Source organism: Dromaius novaehollandiae, chromosome 7 (genome assembly GCF_036370855.1).
Source record: "Dromaius novaehollandiae isolate bDroNov1 chromosome 7, bDroNov1.hap1, whole genome shotgun sequence".
In the NCBI taxonomy this organism is placed as follows: Eukaryota; Metazoa; Chordata; class Aves; order Casuariiformes; family Dromaiidae; genus Dromaius; species Dromaius novaehollandiae.
The window spans coordinates 17,325,350-17,344,625 of NC_088104.1; the positions used below are offsets into that span (position 1 = coordinate 17,325,350).

The window sequence follows — 19,276 nt, forward strand, 5'->3', positions numbered from 1 at the left end:
AGCTACATCACTGTGGTTGCTCACAGGGGAATCACAACTTGAACCATCCAGGAGGGACAGCTTGCTCTGTGTATTTAAGCCTGGCATATAATTAAAACACTGAGAAGCCCTTTTATTCAGAATTTTAAAATGGATGCAAATAATTACCTCATTGTGAATTTACTGCCACTGTTTTTATTTTTTTATTTTTATTTTTATTTCATGCATGTACTAGCGCATCTACGAGTGACACCCTTCCTCCCAGGCAAACCAGGGGGTGCGAGGACACCTGAAAGGCTTGAGGAGGGAGGTGAGGGAGCCCTGCCACAGCTGTGTGACACCAGGGCAGGGCAAAGACACGGCCCGTCGCGGGCAGGAGGGCCCCTGCGCCCCGCATGTGGGTACGAGCGAAACCCGGGCGAGATGGAGATGCTGCGGCGCCCGGCCCCACGGCTCGAGGCCCTGGGCCGCGCCACGCTTCGGTGCCCTTAAGATGGCGCGGGGGCGGGAGGACTACATTTCCCAGCATGCTGAGCGACCCTCATGCGTCCCAGTTCCCGGCGTGCCGCGCGCGGCGGGGCTCTTTGGCCTCCAGAGCGGGCTCTATTGGGAGTTGTAGTTCGAGCGGCTGCGCGCCCTTCGGCGGGGACACCCGGCCTCTGCCGCCCGGTGGGTGTGCGGGCGTTTGGGGAGGGGGCCGGGCCGCGGCGGGACCCAGGCGGGCTGCAGGGAAGCTCTGGGGCGATGTGGGACACCGCGGCCTGTGAGCTGGGTGCCGGGCCCCTGAGGGGCGAGGGGAGCTGGAGCTGTGGGGTGGGTGCTGGGCCCCTGAGGGGTGAGGAGGGCCCAGGCTGTGGGGTGGGGAGCTGGGACGAGGGAGCCTGGTGTTTGGGGCAGGGCAGGGAGTGAGCCCCACAGGGTGGGGGGAGGAGGACAGCCCCCAGGATGTGAGGCTGGGAGTGGGTGAAGTGAGGCCAGCTCCTGGGAGATGTGGTGGGAGCAGGGTCCTCCCCGTGCCCATCATAAGGTCCTGGAGCTTCCTCAAGGCAGGAGCCGACCCTGCCCTTTGTGTCAAAGCATGTATCTGCTCCATGCTGTGAGCAGCCAGAGGACTGGAAGAAACTCAGGAAAGATGGGGTGTGGTCCTTCCTTTTTTGTTAGGTACCAAAAATATGCAACGTTTTCCACACAAAACTGCATGGAGATTAATTGTTTTGCCTGCATTTGCCTTTGTGGGGCAGCCTCTGCACTGCAGGGTGTCCCCAGGCTTGGCTGTTTTACCTGAACTGCTAACAGCTGGGATTGGGGATGGATGGTGCCCCACACTGGCACTGGAGTACTACGAGGGGGGTTCTTCTTTTCCCGTATGCTTTATCCATGTAGGACTGCTATGGAAAACCCAGCAGTGGTTGCCAGGGTCTGCTTGCTGATGATGGCTCAGCATCGATCGGATAGCTTTATTGTTTTTGTGTAGGATCAGTTGCAGTAATACCTGATCACTAATATTGACAGAATTGAAACTTCCTTTCTCTTTTTGCTATATTTTTATAGATTGGCCTCTGATCCTGTAAAGAAGCAATTGCCCTGTGATTAACTCCTGATGCAGTTTTGATTCAGGATTATTGTTTGAACTGTTGAAGATGTCATCAGGCCTTACAGAGGAGCAAAAGAGAAGAATCGAAGAGAACCGCCAGAAGGCCTTGGCTAGGAGAGCAGAGAGACTAGCAGCCCAGAAAGGTGGGCAGGTAGGGAACACTGGACCTCAGCTGAAAGAGCACAGTCTACACAATCAGGGAAACTTGAAGCAAGAAAACGATCATGTCAGGTTCATTAGCCAGCACCAACGGAATCCGAACAGTCCTGTGGAGCAGAAGAGCTATCTTCATAAAGATTATAATCATTACACTACAAACCAACAGATGGCTGGTTCACATGGAGAGCAACAAAAGAATTATTCAGAGGACTCAGAACAAGCAAGTGGCATTAAGCAATTCCCTACAGTGATCCCGAATTCTCTGAGTTGTTTCCATCAACATAACTCAGATGCTGATGGCCAGAAACATAGTCAACAAGCTTTAATTAATCTTGGTCCATTCCAGCAGTCCAAGTACTACCCAGCTTTCAAAAACCCTACAGAACCATCTCAGTCTAGATTAACTGATAACTGGCACCCTGATGATATTAAAGATTTACAAAGCCAGAGCAAATCTGCCATTAAATATGTTTTACTGCCAAGCAGCACCACCCTGAGTGATTCAGAAATGCTGATAAACACAGGCAGATCAACAGAAAGAGAGGGGGGAGGTGGTGCCTCTCAGGCCAGTGGTAAGATGCAGAAGGTGACCAGCTCTGCTGGTGCAGGCTCTGCATCTGAAGCTGTCTTGCACAAGAAAGCACACAGTGTTACAAAAGGAAAGTGTGTGAAATACGGGGAAGACCGATTCCAGGTTGAAATAGGGTATAATGCTGAACTCATTGCTGTGTTTAAGAAGATACCAAGCAAAAGCTATGGTAAGAATTGATTGTTTGTTCATATCTCTGTTTTAAATTGGATCCAGGTTTCAGCATCTGCTGGACCAGAGTTGATAAATACTTTTAGCAATGCATCTGCTGCTGGGGTGGAATATGGGATATTAATGAGGGATTGGAAAAGTAAAGGCAGTTAAAATCGGAAAGAAATTCAGGGACTAAATAGCTTGAGCTTGGATTTAGCCAAGAAATCAGAAGTCCTGCTTTATGAACCATATTTTGAGATGTTTAGTGGTGCCAGCTGATCAGGGTCTTTTGGGAATGATGAAAGAAGTTATTCGTAAATGGGTGTGGGAAAATGGGTCAGTTTCACTTCAGCTGTAGTTCAGAGTTGATGGACTGATTCTGTTAAGTGGGTTACTGACAGTAGTAAAGCCTGCACCTTTTCTGGTTGTTTCTGTTCTTTTCTCCCTGCCGTTGTTGTTGTTATTATTTTATTATTATTTATTTTCTTCTCCCACATGTTGCTGCTTTCTGTGAATGGCTGCCACGTTCTTCTTGTATTGGTATCAGTGTGCTCTCTGGCTTTTTGGGAGGCCGTGTACCTGTAAACCAGGGCATACTGTTTTTCAGATGTGTGTGGAAATCTTTGAATGAAAGAATGCCGTGTGTCTTGCCTGACATAAACATTTCACAGGACCACGTCTTCTACCTTAAATGATTCATATTCTGGCCTATTTTAGATCCTACTATGAAAAAATGGAATTTCAGCCTGGAAGATTACAGCAGTTTCAGTAAGTAAATAGATTGCTGAATGATAAAAAGGGTCCAAACCTTGCTCCTTACCCCCCCACCCCCAATTATTATTTGGCTTTGTTATTGTCTGGAGTAATAAAAGAGATAACATTGTGTTAAGACAGAATGCCTGCCTTTTAGGCATCTGGTTCATAACATTTTTCTGAGACTTGGTTGTTGATTAAAAATAACTTGAATTTTTTTGATGTAGTCTACATGTCAAGCATAGATTTAATTTTTTCCCCACTTATTAATTGAATATTTCAACGGTCAACAAGCCTGATCATAGGAAAAAATCTCTGCTGTGCAGGTGCTTCATATGAGTTTATATAGAGAACTAAGAGTGTTCCAGTGGCTGATGCTTATGTCGCGGCTCTGTTCAAGTATTTTCTTTTTAAACAGCACTTTTTTAGTTTTTGCTGTTAATTTTGGGTATCAGAAGAGGAAAAAAGGGTAACTATGTAGGGCCCTGGGTGAGGCTGAAAACGAAGTTGCCTTTGTTTGGCAAACAAGGGTGGCTTTATATTTTTCTCTCCTGTTATTTTGTTCTGGAAAGATTGAGAGATGATACGAGGCAAATACTTCAGGTAGGCTTTTCAAAAGCCCATCGTATTGAAGCCTGTGATAAATCACAATTGATTTCAGTGGGAACAGAATTAGACCTGTGTTGAGTATTTTGAAAAACCCACAAGTTGAGTGCTGGTATTTTAGCTTTCCATGTGCGTTGCCACACACTTATAATTTAAATGCTTCTGGTTTGCTTGAAGTGTATCAAGTACAGATGAGAGCAGAGTCTCTGCACCAAGGAGCTTGCAAATGAAGGGGATGGGTTTTAGAAATTACATGAGGCTTTTTTTCCTTAAAGCTGTCAAAAGTATGAATACTCCACAGAAAATCCCTGATGACAAGTATAAGACAGTGTGATCAGCACTGGCCATCATTCTAGTGAGGGAAAAAATATCGTGAGGGAAGGGGACTGATTTAAAAGGGTCTTGGTCTGAAGTTCTTGTCAGTCTTTAAGTGCAGAAGAATTATTTTTAAACGTTAGGCTGTTTAGTTTTGTTCTTCTGAATAATGTCTTCCTGTATTTCTTTCCTTGTACTACAGATGAAACAGTCTGTTTCTAGCCGTCAAGCCTAGAAACAGATAAAGAAATAAAAGAGTTAAAAACATGCATTTTCCAATTTCTTTCAGTAATAACAGTTGTATAGGTGAGATTTAACTACATACTGCTGAAACAGTGACATTCAAAATCTTTTGTTTGGTGCAGTGGGAGTAGAAAATCTGCTTCAGTGGTCTCCCAGGCCTCTGCTATCAACAAGATTTTCACATGATGTTCTGAAACTTATCTTTGGAGTGGGGATTTTAAATGGCTGCGTTCAGTCTGGAAGTAACTTTTTTTAAAGTAAAGTTTGATGAAATCCAAATGGTTTGTTCATTAACTGGCTAGGAGGAAATCGTCTATCCCCCTCTGCTTTTCTTCCCTCTTAAAGGCTTAACCCCTGGACTTAAATGAATTTGTAAGTTTTTGTTGCACATCAGTAAGTTGGAGTATTTAAGGAGAAGCAGGGTGGATCTTGATATGCAGTTCAGCCCACAAAGGACTGGATTCATCTGAGTTTATCCTCATAGTTACTGGGGAGGCAAGGTTTTCTCTCTCTACAAATGTACAGATGTAGAATGAGTTTTAGTGGTCTTCTGTTCTGAGTGTAATGGAGTCTGATGATGCTAGTGAATATCTGTGTTACTGTAGTAGCTATGAGTTGGCGTCTTGGGGCAGAGCTTCACTGTTTTGGTACTAAAACCACAAGACAAAAATGGTCTTTGTTTCTAAGCTATCACAGTTTAGCTATAAGGATAAAGACAACATATGTATATAGATCAGCAGAGAGGTGCAAGGAAAAAAAATGAGACATTTGTTAGTGTGGATAGCCATGGTCTTAGGCTAACAGCTGTAGAATGCTGTGTCCCTTTTCTCTCCAAGCCTTGGCATCATGACAGAGATAGTAGCTAGTGATTAACAAGATAGACTTCTTGGAAGCAGAAGTCTGTAACTGTGAGATATACCAGGTAGATATATAAAGGGTGATGGACTTAAATTGTAACAATGAAAATTTAGGGTTTGGACTAGCTTCCTTCTTGAAATAGCCCCTTCATCACTGTGAGTATAGGGCATTCCTCCTAGAAGAGACTGCATGTCAGATATTGGCATCAGGCAAGAGGCGGATATTTTAGATCTTTCTCCTTTTCTGCTTGCAGAAGAATCTCCCAGCTTTTTCAGGCAATGTACCATGGATCAGCTTGCCCCTGTACTGGCAACCTTTTAACTGAAAACATTGTAGTGACTGTGTGTGATTTACTGCTGAATGTGATTCTGCAGATCGCCTGCCCTGGCCTAGTGAGCCACAGTTTGGGACTGCTGACAGAGGGAGCGTAACACAGGGGTGATCCTGGACAGGCATTCATTACCCTACTCTCGCGTGCTCCCCCTGTTCCTGCTGTGTTCTCTTTGATGAATCCCACCAACCTGCTGCTGCAGGCCACCACTCTCTCTATTCTTTGTCCTTAAGAGCAAAAGCAGGGAATCATCATTTCATTTAAACTTGGAGGTACATGGTTTGTCTGTCGTCTTCTTGTCCCTTCTCTTCCCAAAGTGTCCTGTGCATCTTTAGTCTGTCCATGCTCTTAGTTATTCATTGTTTCTTCTGCATCCTGTATTTTTCTCCCTAGTTGAAGCAGCAAATCAACTTTCCTCAGTAATTCTGGTACCGCTGGAAGGAGAAAATGCTGTGGACTTGGTGTCAGGCTCTCGTTTCATCAGCAGTGGGACTGATGTGAAATCCCTCTTGAAGATGTGCAACAACTGGAAGAAACCCTCAGCCCTTGTCAAAGGGAAGTGTGTGCTGATCTCTCGCTTCCGGTTTGAGGTTGATATTGGGTATTCTGCAGAAGTGATTGGAGTGTTCAAACAGATGAATTCCAGAAACTATGGTGAGTCTCCGTTTGTTGTTCCTTTAATCTAAGGAGGGTGCTGCTGGAGTGCTATGAGAGCCACAGAGGAGAGAGATTGTGGGAGCACATCCATCTTTTAAATAGGCATGAGAGGATGTGCTTTGGTGAAGATTTTGAGAGCTCCCATAATTGTGGTATGGTGCTGCACCTCTGTCTTGCGCTTTACTTCATACCAGGACATGTCCTCTTCTGAGCACTTTAGCCAAGATGATATTTCAGCACTCAGCGTGATTACATTTACCTTGAATGGGAAGTGTTGGTAACTGGCCAGCAGTACAAAGGCCATGCATAAATTCTTGTCTGTTCGCTGTGTTACACTCAAAATTTTATTTATGGGCAAAGGAAGCATGTCTGTTTTTTATATCTGTCTATCCATCTATACGTACACACACACACGTAAAGCCAAGAATTTATACATAGACTGTTAAGATTTCTGTTATACTAAGTGAAGGATTGTCATTAGTCTAGATCTAATTATTACAGGAAAGAAAGAATTAATAAGGCAGTTAAGGTATTTACATACAGAATAAGTCTCAATAATAGTAATGTTGTAACACACAGACTTCTTAATTTCAACTCTTTTTGCTGGTGTTAGGTTCACCCTTCCACTGCTCCTCTGGGTCCTAAGATAGGTGGTTTCACTGTGTTGTTGAGGGTGGGGGTGTTGTGGTGAATCGTCACCATCTGAGTTCTTTGTTGGGAGGAATATGGTGTTCAAGTTGATGGTTTCTTCTTTCCCCCTGTCCTGAGATCCACTTGGGGTCATTTTTTTATATGTTTACTAACACACATCTAAACTTCTTTTTCTTCATTGGTCTGCAGCTCTAGGTTACATCCAAATTTACTTGACGTATGTTAGATATTATTTCTTTGATCTCTTTGTTGCTCCTAAAACCAGTTTTGTACAGCTGCAGGTTGTCTTTTTTAACTAACCAGCAGGGAATTGTTTATGGCCATTGGGTCTCCAGTGCCAAGCCTGTGCCCCATCTCTTATCATCCCATGCCCATACTCCTCTATGCTATGTTCCGTCTCTCCTCTTTTCAAGGCCTCTTCTGTCATACCAGGCCTGTATTTCTCTACACTACATCATTGTGTTAGTTGTAAATATCTCATTCTACATAGAATAACTATAACTATTTGTTACTGCTATCTGCATAAAACTATGGTTGTACCACACAAAGATAAACAAAACAAATTAGCCATAGACAACTGATCACTAAGAAATTGCAGTCACAGCTAGACCAAGTATAACAAAGCTACAAGGCAGCTCAAGAAAACTTGGCAGACCTGACAAGTCTCAGTCCTGAGGCCTTGCAAACTAAGTACAAAGCTTATGGCCTGTTACTAGCAATGGCAATACTGTATTACAGGGCTACACAGTTCCTACTGTGCCCCCAGCTGACTCTGGATTCCCTTTGCCTTCCCTGGAAATTGCAGGCAGGAGCTATCCTGAAGCAAACCTGCAAGAAAGATCTGGCCTTCTTGCTGCATTTTTGGGTATTGACAATTTGGGCAATTTCCTCTGTACAATGCTGAGAACATCCTTCATAGGGTACGGAGAAGCAACTGAAAGTGATTGTGTTACTAACTGTAATCAGAGTTTGAAAAATGGCTAGAAACCTTCCTGTGCGCTCTTCATGCCTTCCCCTAGTGAAAAGAAAGTGGTTGCTGAAAATCTTGGACAGGTGGGTTAATTACAATGGCTCATTTGGAGAACTGACCTTGGCTTGCTACAGTGATGTCATCACTTCTAGATATATATCCGTGCTTTTAAGTCTTCTTCACGCTATTTGTTTAACGTGAAAGCAAAGGGAAGAGAATTGATTTCTAGACAAGATAAGAATTGTTTTAAAGCAATTCTAAAATGTAGAGGATATGGATGGATAGCTGTATTCTTCTGGACAGAAAATTCAGTCTTTTAAAAAACAGCTTTTGACAATGTTTGTTGTAACTGTTGCAGATATGAAGACCAGAAAATGGAGTTTCCTGCTGGAGGACTATCCCAAACTAAGTGCGTAGCTGCTTTTTCCTAGCAAGGGCTACTTTCTGGGTAGGGAAATGAATTCTAACTTCATTTCTCGAGCTAGGCCTTTTTACCCTGGGGAGATGAACTGCTAATGAACCACAAAACAGGTGTCTTCCTGTTTTGTCAAACATTTATGCTGTTTGCCTGGACTCAAAACTTTGTAGATGTGTGTTGTTAATGGCAGTCCTTTAGGGGCCTGGTCAGGAGGGTGGCTCTGTTGTGTCAGTTTCTGCACAAATATTTATAGACGGGATTTGTGTCAGGCAATTTCTGTTCAGTTTCTTAGAGCACATGCCTGTATTTACTCTTAAAAAAAAGTAATTTTGGTTGCCCGTAATGTACTGCAGCTCAACTTGAACTTGAGAAGCTGCAGGAGAATGGGCTCCTCTCTTCCCACTTGCCAGATTTGGAGAGAGAGGCATGGTGGCTGCCAGGCCTTCACGCCCTTATAGAAATTCTGTCTTACTGTCTCCTCAGTGCCAGCCTGCCCGCAACTTTTTGCTCCCTTCTGTGCATACATCAATTCTGAAGCTGGCACAGCCACTTCTTGCTCAGAAGAGAGTGCAAAGGAAACACATGTCAGGCTGTTTTATCGCCAACTCATCCTTTAGTTTGCTACAAGATATAAGTAGTGTGTATGGTGTCATGCTGTTTCATTTCACACCCATCAAATTTTCTTTTTCAGGTCAGGGCACTAGGTTTTCAAGACTACTGATGATTTCTGTAACAACCGGTTCATCCACAGTCACTGTCTGGATGCTCACTGCCTAGCTAGTTTTGTTCAGCCTCATATATTACTGCTAGTAGTAATTGCTTTGCAGACAGCACACAACTGTTAGGTTTTTAGTTGATGTACAAGGCAGGTTAGAATCGAGGTTGCTTTCCCATAGCTGAGCTGATTGTGGGGGCAAACAAGAAACACTACTTCTTTGTTTCATTGGAGTGTGCAGATCTACTTGAAGCAGATGCTCTCTGCAGAATTTCATGTTCTTCTAAAATGCTCCAGTACTAGGTTGGTAGGCGCTTAAAAAAAAGCTTTGCAAAAAAAATCTCTTCAGAGAGCATCGTTTTCCCTTTTCAGGTGGAATCAAGGTGCTTAGTATTGCTACGGTGTTCATTTCTGTGTAGAAATAGGCTAGTAGACTCCTGCCTTTTTGCATTTGTACAGTGCTGGTAAAATTGTGACTCACTGAAGTGAAACACAGAACTGTGTTATTTTAAAAGATGGATGCCACTTTGCAGAACAATCCAATCTCAGCAGCATGCTCCCAGCACATCTGCTTCTTAGTTTTGTATGTTAAGTTAGTACTGTGCTTTGAGATGAAAAGCATTACGTAAGTACTAAGTATTATAATTATTATTTACTGTTCCGGTTGGCCTGCTGTGTTTGTCTTAGTACTTGTGTGAGGGTATGCGGCTGCGGAGTTTGATTGGGAAAAGCTTCAGAAAGATAATAGGCAAGATGCTCTGCACTAGTCCTTAGAGAGCTGAAATGCTGTGGCTTAGAGTAGTATTGCTCCAGCATTGGCTTCTGCTTCCATAGGGTAATAAAGTATGTTTAATAATTGAATATCTGCATGCTCCTATGATGCGCGCCTTAGGAACGCTAGTAATAGTTGTAGGACTGAAAGCCACTTGGTGTGGCTCTGTAGGAAAGGCAGCTCTTTATCATGAGGACAAGTAAGTGTGTCTTGATGGAGACTTTATTATGAAACTCCAGGATTAGGATATTGGTAGTCCCTGATTTCAGTGAGAGTTGATGATCTCGCACACTCTGCAAGAAAGGATCTGTTGTACATGCAATGGGCCTGATCAGTAGCACATGCTAGGCAGTCTGAGAAAACTCAGCATCTCCCAGAGTGTATAACTCTCTCAGTCACACTAGTGCAGTGTTTTTCACATGAGAGGAAATATTCAGAATCCCACAGGTTTAAGGAAAGCAAAAAAAGTCTCTGTAGATGCTCTTGCAGGATCTAATTGTGAGGGCATTTGAGGCTTCTAGCACATGCCTTTTTGAGGAACGGCATTAGCTTTGTGCCTGTTCATTTACCTACTTCAAAACAACATTTTTTAAAGGCTGGTTGCCATTTCCTGCACTGATATTCGTTAGTTGGGAACTGTTTGTAGAGGTTAATGTCTCTTTGCCTAGTTGCTCAGTCATCTTTGTATAAAGGTCACTTCAGTAAAAAATGTCTGTTGGATGATTCATGCTGGTGGCAGATATATCTTAATCACTCTCCCTGCTCATGTACAGAACAATAGCAACAGAATTATCAGTGAGCAAATTGTAGCAATTATGCTAACACATAGTTCAGTCTGTGAGTGTAATAACAAGTTTGTGCTGTACTTCGGGTGGAGAGAGTTCCTGCTATTGAAGAAGTATAAATTAAACTGGAGAGTTTTAAAAGTTTGGGCTATTGCCCAGCCCCAAATGGAAATCTTTTCATATGTATATTTCTTAGAATTGCTTTCCCCCTTCATATAGCAGGGATCCATTCTGCTGCTTTCCTTTTGGAGATAACAACTAAAATTAAAATATCCAGCTGAATTCTGGAGGTGCTTTTACTGGTGGTGTAGTGAGTCCTTATTTGAGTTTGCATAGCTGTGGTTATTTTTGCAAAAGGAATTGTTTTGTATCTTCCTGGCTTCATATACAAACTGAGCACTAAACAAAGAAAAGATTCCCACAATAAAGGTTCTGTGCACATGCATTTGTGTGCCTAGTGTAGAGATGTCTCTTGTTTCTCCTTCAGTGGCCAAAGATTACTAAACATGATTTTCTGGTCCTGGCTCACTTGCTGCATCTTTTAAACTGGTATTTGTTTTCATAAAAACTTATTGTTGGAATAAGAAGAAATACTTTTGTCTTTCTGGGGTGGGATAGAACACTGCCAGAGGGGACTGAAATAAGGTTGTCTATGAGAAAAATTGCTCTCATGCTTTGCTTGTTATGCCAAAATGGAAAGCAAAACCAAAAGATGAAGGCCCCAATGTCTTTGCGCGACAGAGATTCCCTTTGGTTTGACTGGAAAAGTTTTGTGCTGCAGATGATGGTGAGGAGCTGCATGCAGTAGTGCTGAGGGGTTCAAGTGGCTGCCTGTGGGCTGGTTTAGGCCTGTGAACTACTTCCATCTGGGAGAATGCTGGCTGAGCCAGGAGTTGCTCTTAGTGCCACGTCCCTGAAGGATGGCTGGATTGTACTGAGGATGGTACAAGAGCAGGTCTTCTGAGGCTTGAGGTGCTGCCTGGTCTCTTATCTGAATGTGGTGAATGAGGGATGATGCAATGGAGACGGAGTGAAAGCTGTGTGAATTTGGGGAAGAATAGGAGAAAAGAGGTTGCAAAGCTGAATATATATGGCCTTCTTTAGGTAACTGTGTCTCAGATAGCTTCTGATCAGGTACTCAAGGTTGGTAGAGACATCAGAGGTGTTTAATGCAAAATCCCAAGGCCAAGATCAAGATGCCCCTGCCTTCTAGGCACTGGAGAGCTTTTTGTTTAAATCCCTACTTTTATTCCTGAGTAAGTGTGCTCTAAGCTGTGTGCAATGTGAATAATCCAGCTCCAGCTGTACTAGCAGCAGTCATCTTTGAATGATGGCATCAGACATTTTTAGTTCTTTATAGCCAAGTCTAAATAGGAGGGGAGGGGATGTGATTCATCATGTGGTGCTGAAATAGACTTCAGGGAAGAGGCCAGACCAACATCTGCACATGAGGTAGTGCTTTCTTGAGCTGTTTCAGGACAAGAAATATATTGTTGATGAGGTCAACAGATGCACCGTGACGTTTGCAATGTAAGCTGTGTGTATGTTGCCCCTTCTGATAATAAGCTGCTCTGTTCTTTGCAGTGGAAGCAGTACAGAGCCTTGCGTCAGTAGAAGTGGAGCCACTGCCCAAGGCAGTAGTACAGACCTTTGCTACTCAAATAGAGAGATTTACGTCGCAGACGGTGGACTTTCCTGATGCTGACCTCTCAGAGGTGGACTCCAAAATTGTGACAAGCCTCATGCCCTTTCAACGGGAAGGTGTGAAGTAGGTCCTGTGCGCGTGCAAAGCTAGTCCTTTGCCTAGAATTGGGTGCTCTATATTGGTGCTCTGTACCCATCCTCTTCCATGGAGGGCTCCAAATTTCTTCAGAGTTTTGGGTGGTTACGCTCTGGGGCTTGGATGAGCTCTTGGTGGGCTTAAACTTTTTTTGAGTGCTGTACCTAGTCCATATTTCTACCTGGTTTCTATCTAGAATTCTTCATTATGAGTCAGGTACGAAACAGCATTTTTGCTAATCTTAAAGTTGTTCAAATTATGCTTCTTTGATCTCCCTCCCTTCATTCAGTATATGCCTAAGTGTCGTATGACTTTTTGATTTTTTTGGTAAGGTCATTTTTTGTTTTACCCAATTGCTTTTTTAATTTTGTTTTTATTCTTTATATTAGCTATATGTGGGAAAGTTTCAGGAAGTGGAACCCAGGCCATGAAAGATTTAAAATGATTAATTGTATGTAAAGAACACCTTTTTACTATTCCTACTGTATATGGCCGGTAGTTGTTGACATCAAGAGGCAATCCAGGAAAGTCTGTGCCTACTGATACTGAAATAGCATTATTATTAATAGTATTTTCTTAGCCTGACCAGAATGAACTCTAAGAACATGAGTAATAGCATGGAAAGAATGTGCTAAAGTCTTGAGACTGCTCCTTGTATGAGATTGAAGTTCCTAAGAGCTGGACTGAGCCATCCTGTTTAGGAGCTTCCAAGCTTTGAGTGAAGATTTGTGTGCACATTCGTGCCTGCATGTGCATGTGTGCGTTGCTCACTTGCGTTAAGGCTGAGTGAGAAGATCTGTGTTTGCTGAAGAATCTGGATCACTTCCAAGAGATCCACTGTGTAGATTTAATCTGCAAAGGTATCTGTAGTTTTCAGGTACAATGGAGTGGGCTGAAGACATTTACTACAGTTGACACTATTCACTGTGGTGTCATCCATGGTTTGCAGAAGGATTTAGTTCTGTTCCCTCTTCCCTAATTCTTCTAGAAAGAGCTCCTGGTCTGCTCTAGGCAGGTGATGAGTTTTGTTCTTCTTAGCTGCTGGGACAGACTTTAAACCATTTCTTGACTCTTACTTATTTCTCCTCTCTTTTCCGTAGTTTTGCAATTTTAAGAAATGGACGTTTACTTCTTGCGGATGACATGGGCTTGGGCAAGACTATCCAGGCGATCTGCATTGCTGCTTATTACCGAAAGGAATGGCCCTTGCTGGTGGTGACTCCTTCCTCTGTGAGGTTTACATGGGCAGAGGTACTGTCAGCTGAACTGTGTGTGTGTAGCCTGGGAGAGGACCTGTATGATGGTTATTCTACGTTGTACTCTGTGTACAGGTTAAATAAATTTTTAAAAGCATGTATTTTATGGGGAGGAAATAAAATTTCTCCCATTTAGAAACTTGAGAGAGGGGGAATTCCTTGGCATTGACCATGTGGCATATATGCTTATCTTCTTGTATTGGCTGATTCTCTTTTTGTGGTCCAGCCGATCGGGAAACCGGGAGCAAATGTCTCCTCTGACCCAATGTAACAAAGATCTGTTTTGTTCCTACAAGTCAGCTGGCTTAAAGGGGGCATTTTACTCATCAATGCCAAAGACAATAGTTGCATGCAGGCAATTATCGGTTGTATTCAAGCCCTTTACAGCAGGACTTGCCAGCCCCTGAGCTGAAATAGAAGCTCAGATACTGGAATTTTCCCTTCTGTTCAGGAGGCCCCGTTATCATCAGTGTCAGTCATGACATGTCTTTTGGCCTGTCCACTCTATGCTGCCAAGTCCTCTGAGTCCTTTATTGCTGTTTATCAGAAACCTGAGAAAACGCATACGGATGGGAAATGTATGTTCTTGAAAGAAATCACCATGTCGTGATTTGTACACTGAGGCTGCTGGGTTGTTCATTTTGGAAGAAAAAGGTAAGCTGGAGGTTTTAGGGTAATAATTTCATGCCTGAGCAGGAGAGGATGGGAGATTTTCTTTTCCTGGGATGTTGCATTGATGAGAAGTATATTGGTTGAGGGTTTGCTGTAACCTGATTGTTAGAGTATCTTGGCTTGTGTTTTCATGTCTAGCAGTGCAGCAAAGCATTGGGTGACAGTGAAAAAATGTGAAAATTCCTGCAGTTTTCTGAACAAGGCAGTAAGGCTAATTATGTTTGAGATGTGAAGGAGAAGGAGGTATTTCAAAGACCTCTAGATCTCTGGGTCAACACCTAGCCAGAATTCATGGCTTCTACTGAATACCTACTGGGAATAACTTGGGGCCTGGTTTCCTGAAATACTGGACGCTTGCAGCTTAACTCCTACATCCTGCTCAAAGAGATTTTAAGTAGGCTGAGGCTTTTTGTTTGAATACTCAATTTTCTCTCCACCCCACCCTGCCCCTGGAGGCTGTTGTGGGAAATCCTATGTTAGGACACTTGCTTTAAAATTATCTGTGTTGCTCTGGGTTTGTGAAAGATGCAGGTCTAAGAAAAATGTGTTTTAGCAAGGTGGAAGAAGGTGAGGTTTGCTATAGGCTGTAATCTTCTCAGTTTTTGCATAGATGTATCCTACTCTAAAGGTAGGAGTTCTTGTGTCTCTGGAACTGAGTTCCCAGAAATTCTCTTCATCTCAGGGCTGTAGGCTCTTTCTTTTTAGCATTCTGGGTTTACGCCATTGAGTGCCTGTATATTCAGGGTGCCATAGAAAGCTAGCAGGAAGGTGTGAGATGCTTTTAGGTGAGAAGTGCTGCAGCTCTGTGCATTTGGAGTTCAGCATTGAAACGTCAACAATTAAGGATGTGTCAGGGCAGATCCTCTGCTCCGGGAGTTTCAAAGCATTTCTTTTGGACAAAGGTCAGCATCAAATGAGAAATATGGGATCATTTCTACAGTGTGGACTAGGCACGTACCCTTTACAAAAGGGGAGGGCAGTACACCTAGGAGCTTTCGAATACTTTCTTTCCCACTGCTGTCACCTTTGTCTCAGTTTGTTTTAGCATCAGCCATTTTTCAGCAGGGATCTAACCTTGTCTACTTGTTGGCCCATTTTGGTTGTGGTGCTTGCCATAAATGGTGAAGGATGGCTAGTTGTTAGTTCCTTATGTACTGTTGGTGTTTAACTCATCTGGCTACTGTGTGTCGTTGCTGAACAGAGAAGAGGAATGGTGCTTAGTGCCGCAAGTGAAGGGTCTGGGGCAGAGATGCCATTTCCCATCATTACTCCTTGGATATGTTTCTGCAGGGACCACACCCTCATTGCTAGATCCCCAGCCAGTTCTCTGCAGAGAACTGTAGAGAGGTTGGTGTCCCTGGGGACAGAATTACAAGGGAAATGGTGGGTGCTCCGTACCTAACAGATGGGTTTGGGGAAAGATATCCTCCTTGGCTGTGTGGAGCATTTCAAGAGGTTGTTTAAATAACTATCACCATATGTATTTCAGTTGCTGTCGTAGAGCAGCTAACTGGTGAAGTGTCAGCTTGATAGCTTGATTTTTATTTATTTATTTATAGCAGGAGGGGTAGTGGAAGAGGGTTTTTTTGTTTGCTTTTCTTTTTTTTTTTTTAACCAGGAGGAGTTATATTTCGTTGTCACTGTGGAGTAAATGCTGCTGTAGTGTGAAATATTTACTGCCTAGAAGTCAGTATTTCACAGACTGAAGTTTCCTGTTGAATGGGAAAACTGTAAATTTCCCTTCCAGTAGCGGTCATTGCATTCCTATTCTGGCGCTGAGTATAGCAAGTAAAATTGTCAGGAGGTTTTGTAGATCAGAGTTTCTTTTTCAGTAAGAATAAACCCTGTTCAAGTCTTCCTAGTTGCGGAAGGTTGGATTCGGCCTTATAGCCTGGATTCTGTGCTTGAACTTCCTGCTACTAGTGGTGTTGGCTTGGGAAGGCTGCTTACCCCTTCTGTGCTCCTGGCTGATCTTTAATTGTGGGTGGGGTGGTCCCATGTTCTAAGCATTCATCAGGGGGCCAGGTTATAATTTGTGAAGGGTTTGGGGGATCCTGACAGAGGATGTAGAACCAGAATGCAATTAATGACTCTCTTCTCCTCCAGGCATTTCACAGGTGGCTTCCATCCTTGAGTCCAGGTAGCACCAACGTCATAGTGACTGGCAAAGACAACCTAATGGCAAGCTTGGTTAACATTATTAGCTTTGACCTCCTCAGCAAGATGGACAAGCATCTCAAAGGCACTTTCCAAGTAGTTATTATTGTAAGTGTTGCACTAGAATCTTTGAAGTTAATTGTATGCTGCAAGTGGGGTAGCCTTTGTGTTGGATGGCAGAGAAGTGCAAGGAAGCCTTATTTGGGACTGAAATTATTATTGTAATTGTGGTTGTGATCACAGCTCTGTTCACGAGTAGAAGTAGTAGATTACTCTGAAGCCTTTTGAGATAACTAATAGAGTCTGTTTGCCTTTTTGATTCCTGAGGCTGTTTTCTCTTTTACTGAATACGATGCTTCTCCAATTTCCTTGTGATTGGGCATGTCCTTTGGCTGGAAAACAGGGTGCTCTGTGTGATGTGTCAGTATAATAGTCTTGGAGTTTATCTGTTCAAGGGATTCACGCTTCAAACTGGTTTCAGTGTTTATCCAGTAAACCAGATAATCTGTCAAAACCAAGTGTGTGTGCGTAAAGCGTCATAATCTCCTTTTGCCTATGTTTCACTGACAATGTGCATTAAACTTTCTATGATCTCTTGTATCATTTCTTTTATAAATGACTTTTAAATCCATTTTTAAACTTTTAGGAGCCATGGCAATAGGTATTTTTCTGAATATCAGTTAGTAAAAAATTCAAGATATCTAGTGTTTCAAATCCAGTTTGGATCAATAGAGACCAAAAGTGTCGACATAGTTTCTTGTGAGCGTTCAATGTTCTCAGCCTGGTTTTCAGCAAACAGATGCATACTTCCCCAAAATTGTGACATTTGGAACTTAGTAGCCCTTTTGTTTCTCAGCAGTGGCTGGGAAGATGGGAATAGATGTGACCTTGGAGACCAAACTTCTTATGAGGGGTTTGGTTTTCCTCACCCACTCCCAAGACACTCTATCAGGAGGGTGGAAATGCAGATTGTTGCTTTGTGTGTGCTGCTGTTTGGGGTGGAGAGGCTTGGGGTCTGGGACTATTGTTCTGGTACCTTTAACCAGCCACGAGCTGACAGATGTTCCTTCTTTGTGTTTATATGTTCAGATTTGGACCCTGTACATGTTTTTACAGATGAGAATAGTCCTGCTGAGTGTTGTGCTTTCCTGCTTTTTCTTCCAATCTTCTTTTGCTGCTGGGGCCATTAATGTAGCTTATTTGTTAACTGGGAGGGAGAAAGCTGTGCCTGGGAGGCTAAGCAGTTGTACTGTCTTGCATGCATGGTTGCTTGCTCATCCACATGTGTCAAGATGAGAATGTACCCTTGGAGGGTGCCTATTACTTTTGTGTCTAAGTTCTGCTTAGCTACAGCAGTAGAAATGGATCCTGTTTGGGGGTGATGTCTCTAGGAGGCTATTATCCACCTGGTGAGCCCTATCAGCAAAACAGTTGGATCCTAATTAGATTTCTCTTTTCCTTGTGGTTTTCATTAACCCTTTCATTTAGGGAAGTTGCAGTGTGCAGGCCTCCTGTGTTTGCTGCATTTAAAGGATACATAGTGGCAAATGAGTATCATTGGTAGAAACATTGTTTCTCTTTCTCCTTCCCTCTCCTCCCCCTCTACTCACTTGCTGTGATTGTTTGAGATTCATGACTTTAAGGTTTGATTTCTGTTCCATTTGCTTGCAGCTGTGGATTTTAGTGCAGGAAGCCTGCTGCTCCCCTTCCTGTTTTCATGTTTAGAATTTGATGTGACCATCCCAGCACTTGAAACCTCCTCTGTGATGATAGCCTTGTAATTTTAGACAGACAAGGATGCTGGGCATTTGTTCTTTATCCAAGAGCTGGACTGTGGCTCAGAATTCTCTTCATTTTTGTGCCTGTTTTGTTTCAGGATGAATCGCATTTCCTAAAGAACATAAAAACTGCACGATGCCGAGCTGCCATGCCTCTTCTCAAGGTGTGTATGCTGTGTGCCAGACCTTCAGCAGTTCATTTCTAAAGGCTCTGTATACCAGGTTTAGGAGTCAGCAGCTCAAATCTGCTGTTGTGCCAATGAAAATTCAAGTATCACTGTTGATCCCAGAGTAAAATTTGTCTCTGGCTTAGCTGCCTCTTTCCATGTCAATGTTTGACAGTGAGGCCCAACAATAAGAGATCAGAAGCTCCTTCGATCTAATCCTGGTATTGCCACAGACTTGTTTTATGGTGCTGGGAATCCAGTTTCCCCTGGGAAAAAGGGAATACCAAAACTCACTGAATGTATTCATGGAGAGTACAAACAATATAGTAGTATCAGTGAAGCTTATTTAAAGTAAGTAATCATCATCAATTATATGCAGTACTTTGTGGCACTCAAATTGCTGTTGTATATCAAAGTACTTGGGTTCCTTCTGTGGCTTTGGGCTTGGGCTCGGGCTCTGCTGTGTTACTGCAAGCTTCCAATATACATGTGTGGCTGGGGTTCAGGAGTGCTCCTGCTGGCTAAATGTACAGAACTGAAGGAGGAAGTGGCGGTAGCAAGACAAGTGGCCCACAGAAGGAAGGTGATATTGAAGTATGTGATGGTGGGAGAAGCGTAAAAAGATTTTAATCTGCCTGACATCCAAGGATTAAAGAATCAAACTGTCCCCTTGTTAGTCTCTGGCAGATTAAAGTTACCAGTAGTTTCTAGACACAGCAGAGTCTGTACCTTAGAACAAGATAAATCCAGTTCTTTTCAGCAACTGCCAGTAAGTGTGCTTAAAAGAGAAGATCTGTGATGGCTTCATAACAACCAACTTTTATTTGGGAGATTGTTAATGGTAAGCCAAAGGTTGTTGTCTTTGTAATGATAACTTCATCATTCTACTTAAAGGCCTGATGCTTGTCCTCTCTTGGT

General features: G+C 43.1%; 1 protein-coding gene across 4 annotated transcripts in view; it reads left to right on the top strand.

The window, feature by feature from the left end:
• Window positions 1-528: 528 nt before the first annotated feature.
• SMARCAL1 (SWI/SNF related, matrix associated, actin dependent regulator of chromatin, subfamily a like 1) overlaps window positions 529-19,276 on the top strand; it is a 46,176-nt gene continuing 27,428 nt past the window's right edge. For all 4 annotated transcript variants that reach the window (XM_026095418.2, XM_026095396.2, XM_064514757.1 and 1 more), the window contains exons 1-9: window positions 529-648; window positions 1,531-2,490; window positions 3,192-3,242; window positions 5,974-6,234; window positions 8,217-8,267; window positions 12,133-12,316; window positions 13,429-13,579; window positions 16,363-16,521; window positions 18,290-18,355. In XM_026095418.2, coding sequence (XP_025951203.1) covers window positions 1,620-2,490; window positions 3,192-3,242; window positions 5,974-6,234; window positions 8,217-8,267; window positions 12,133-12,316; window positions 13,429-13,579; window positions 16,363-16,521; window positions 18,290-18,355 — 1,794 coding nt within the window. In that variant the 5' untranslated portion in view covers window positions 529-648; window positions 1,531-1,619. The remainder of the gene's footprint in view (window positions 649-1,530; window positions 2,491-3,191; window positions 3,243-5,973; window positions 6,235-8,216; window positions 8,268-12,132; window positions 12,317-13,428; window positions 13,580-16,362; window positions 16,522-18,289; window positions 18,356-19,276) is intronic.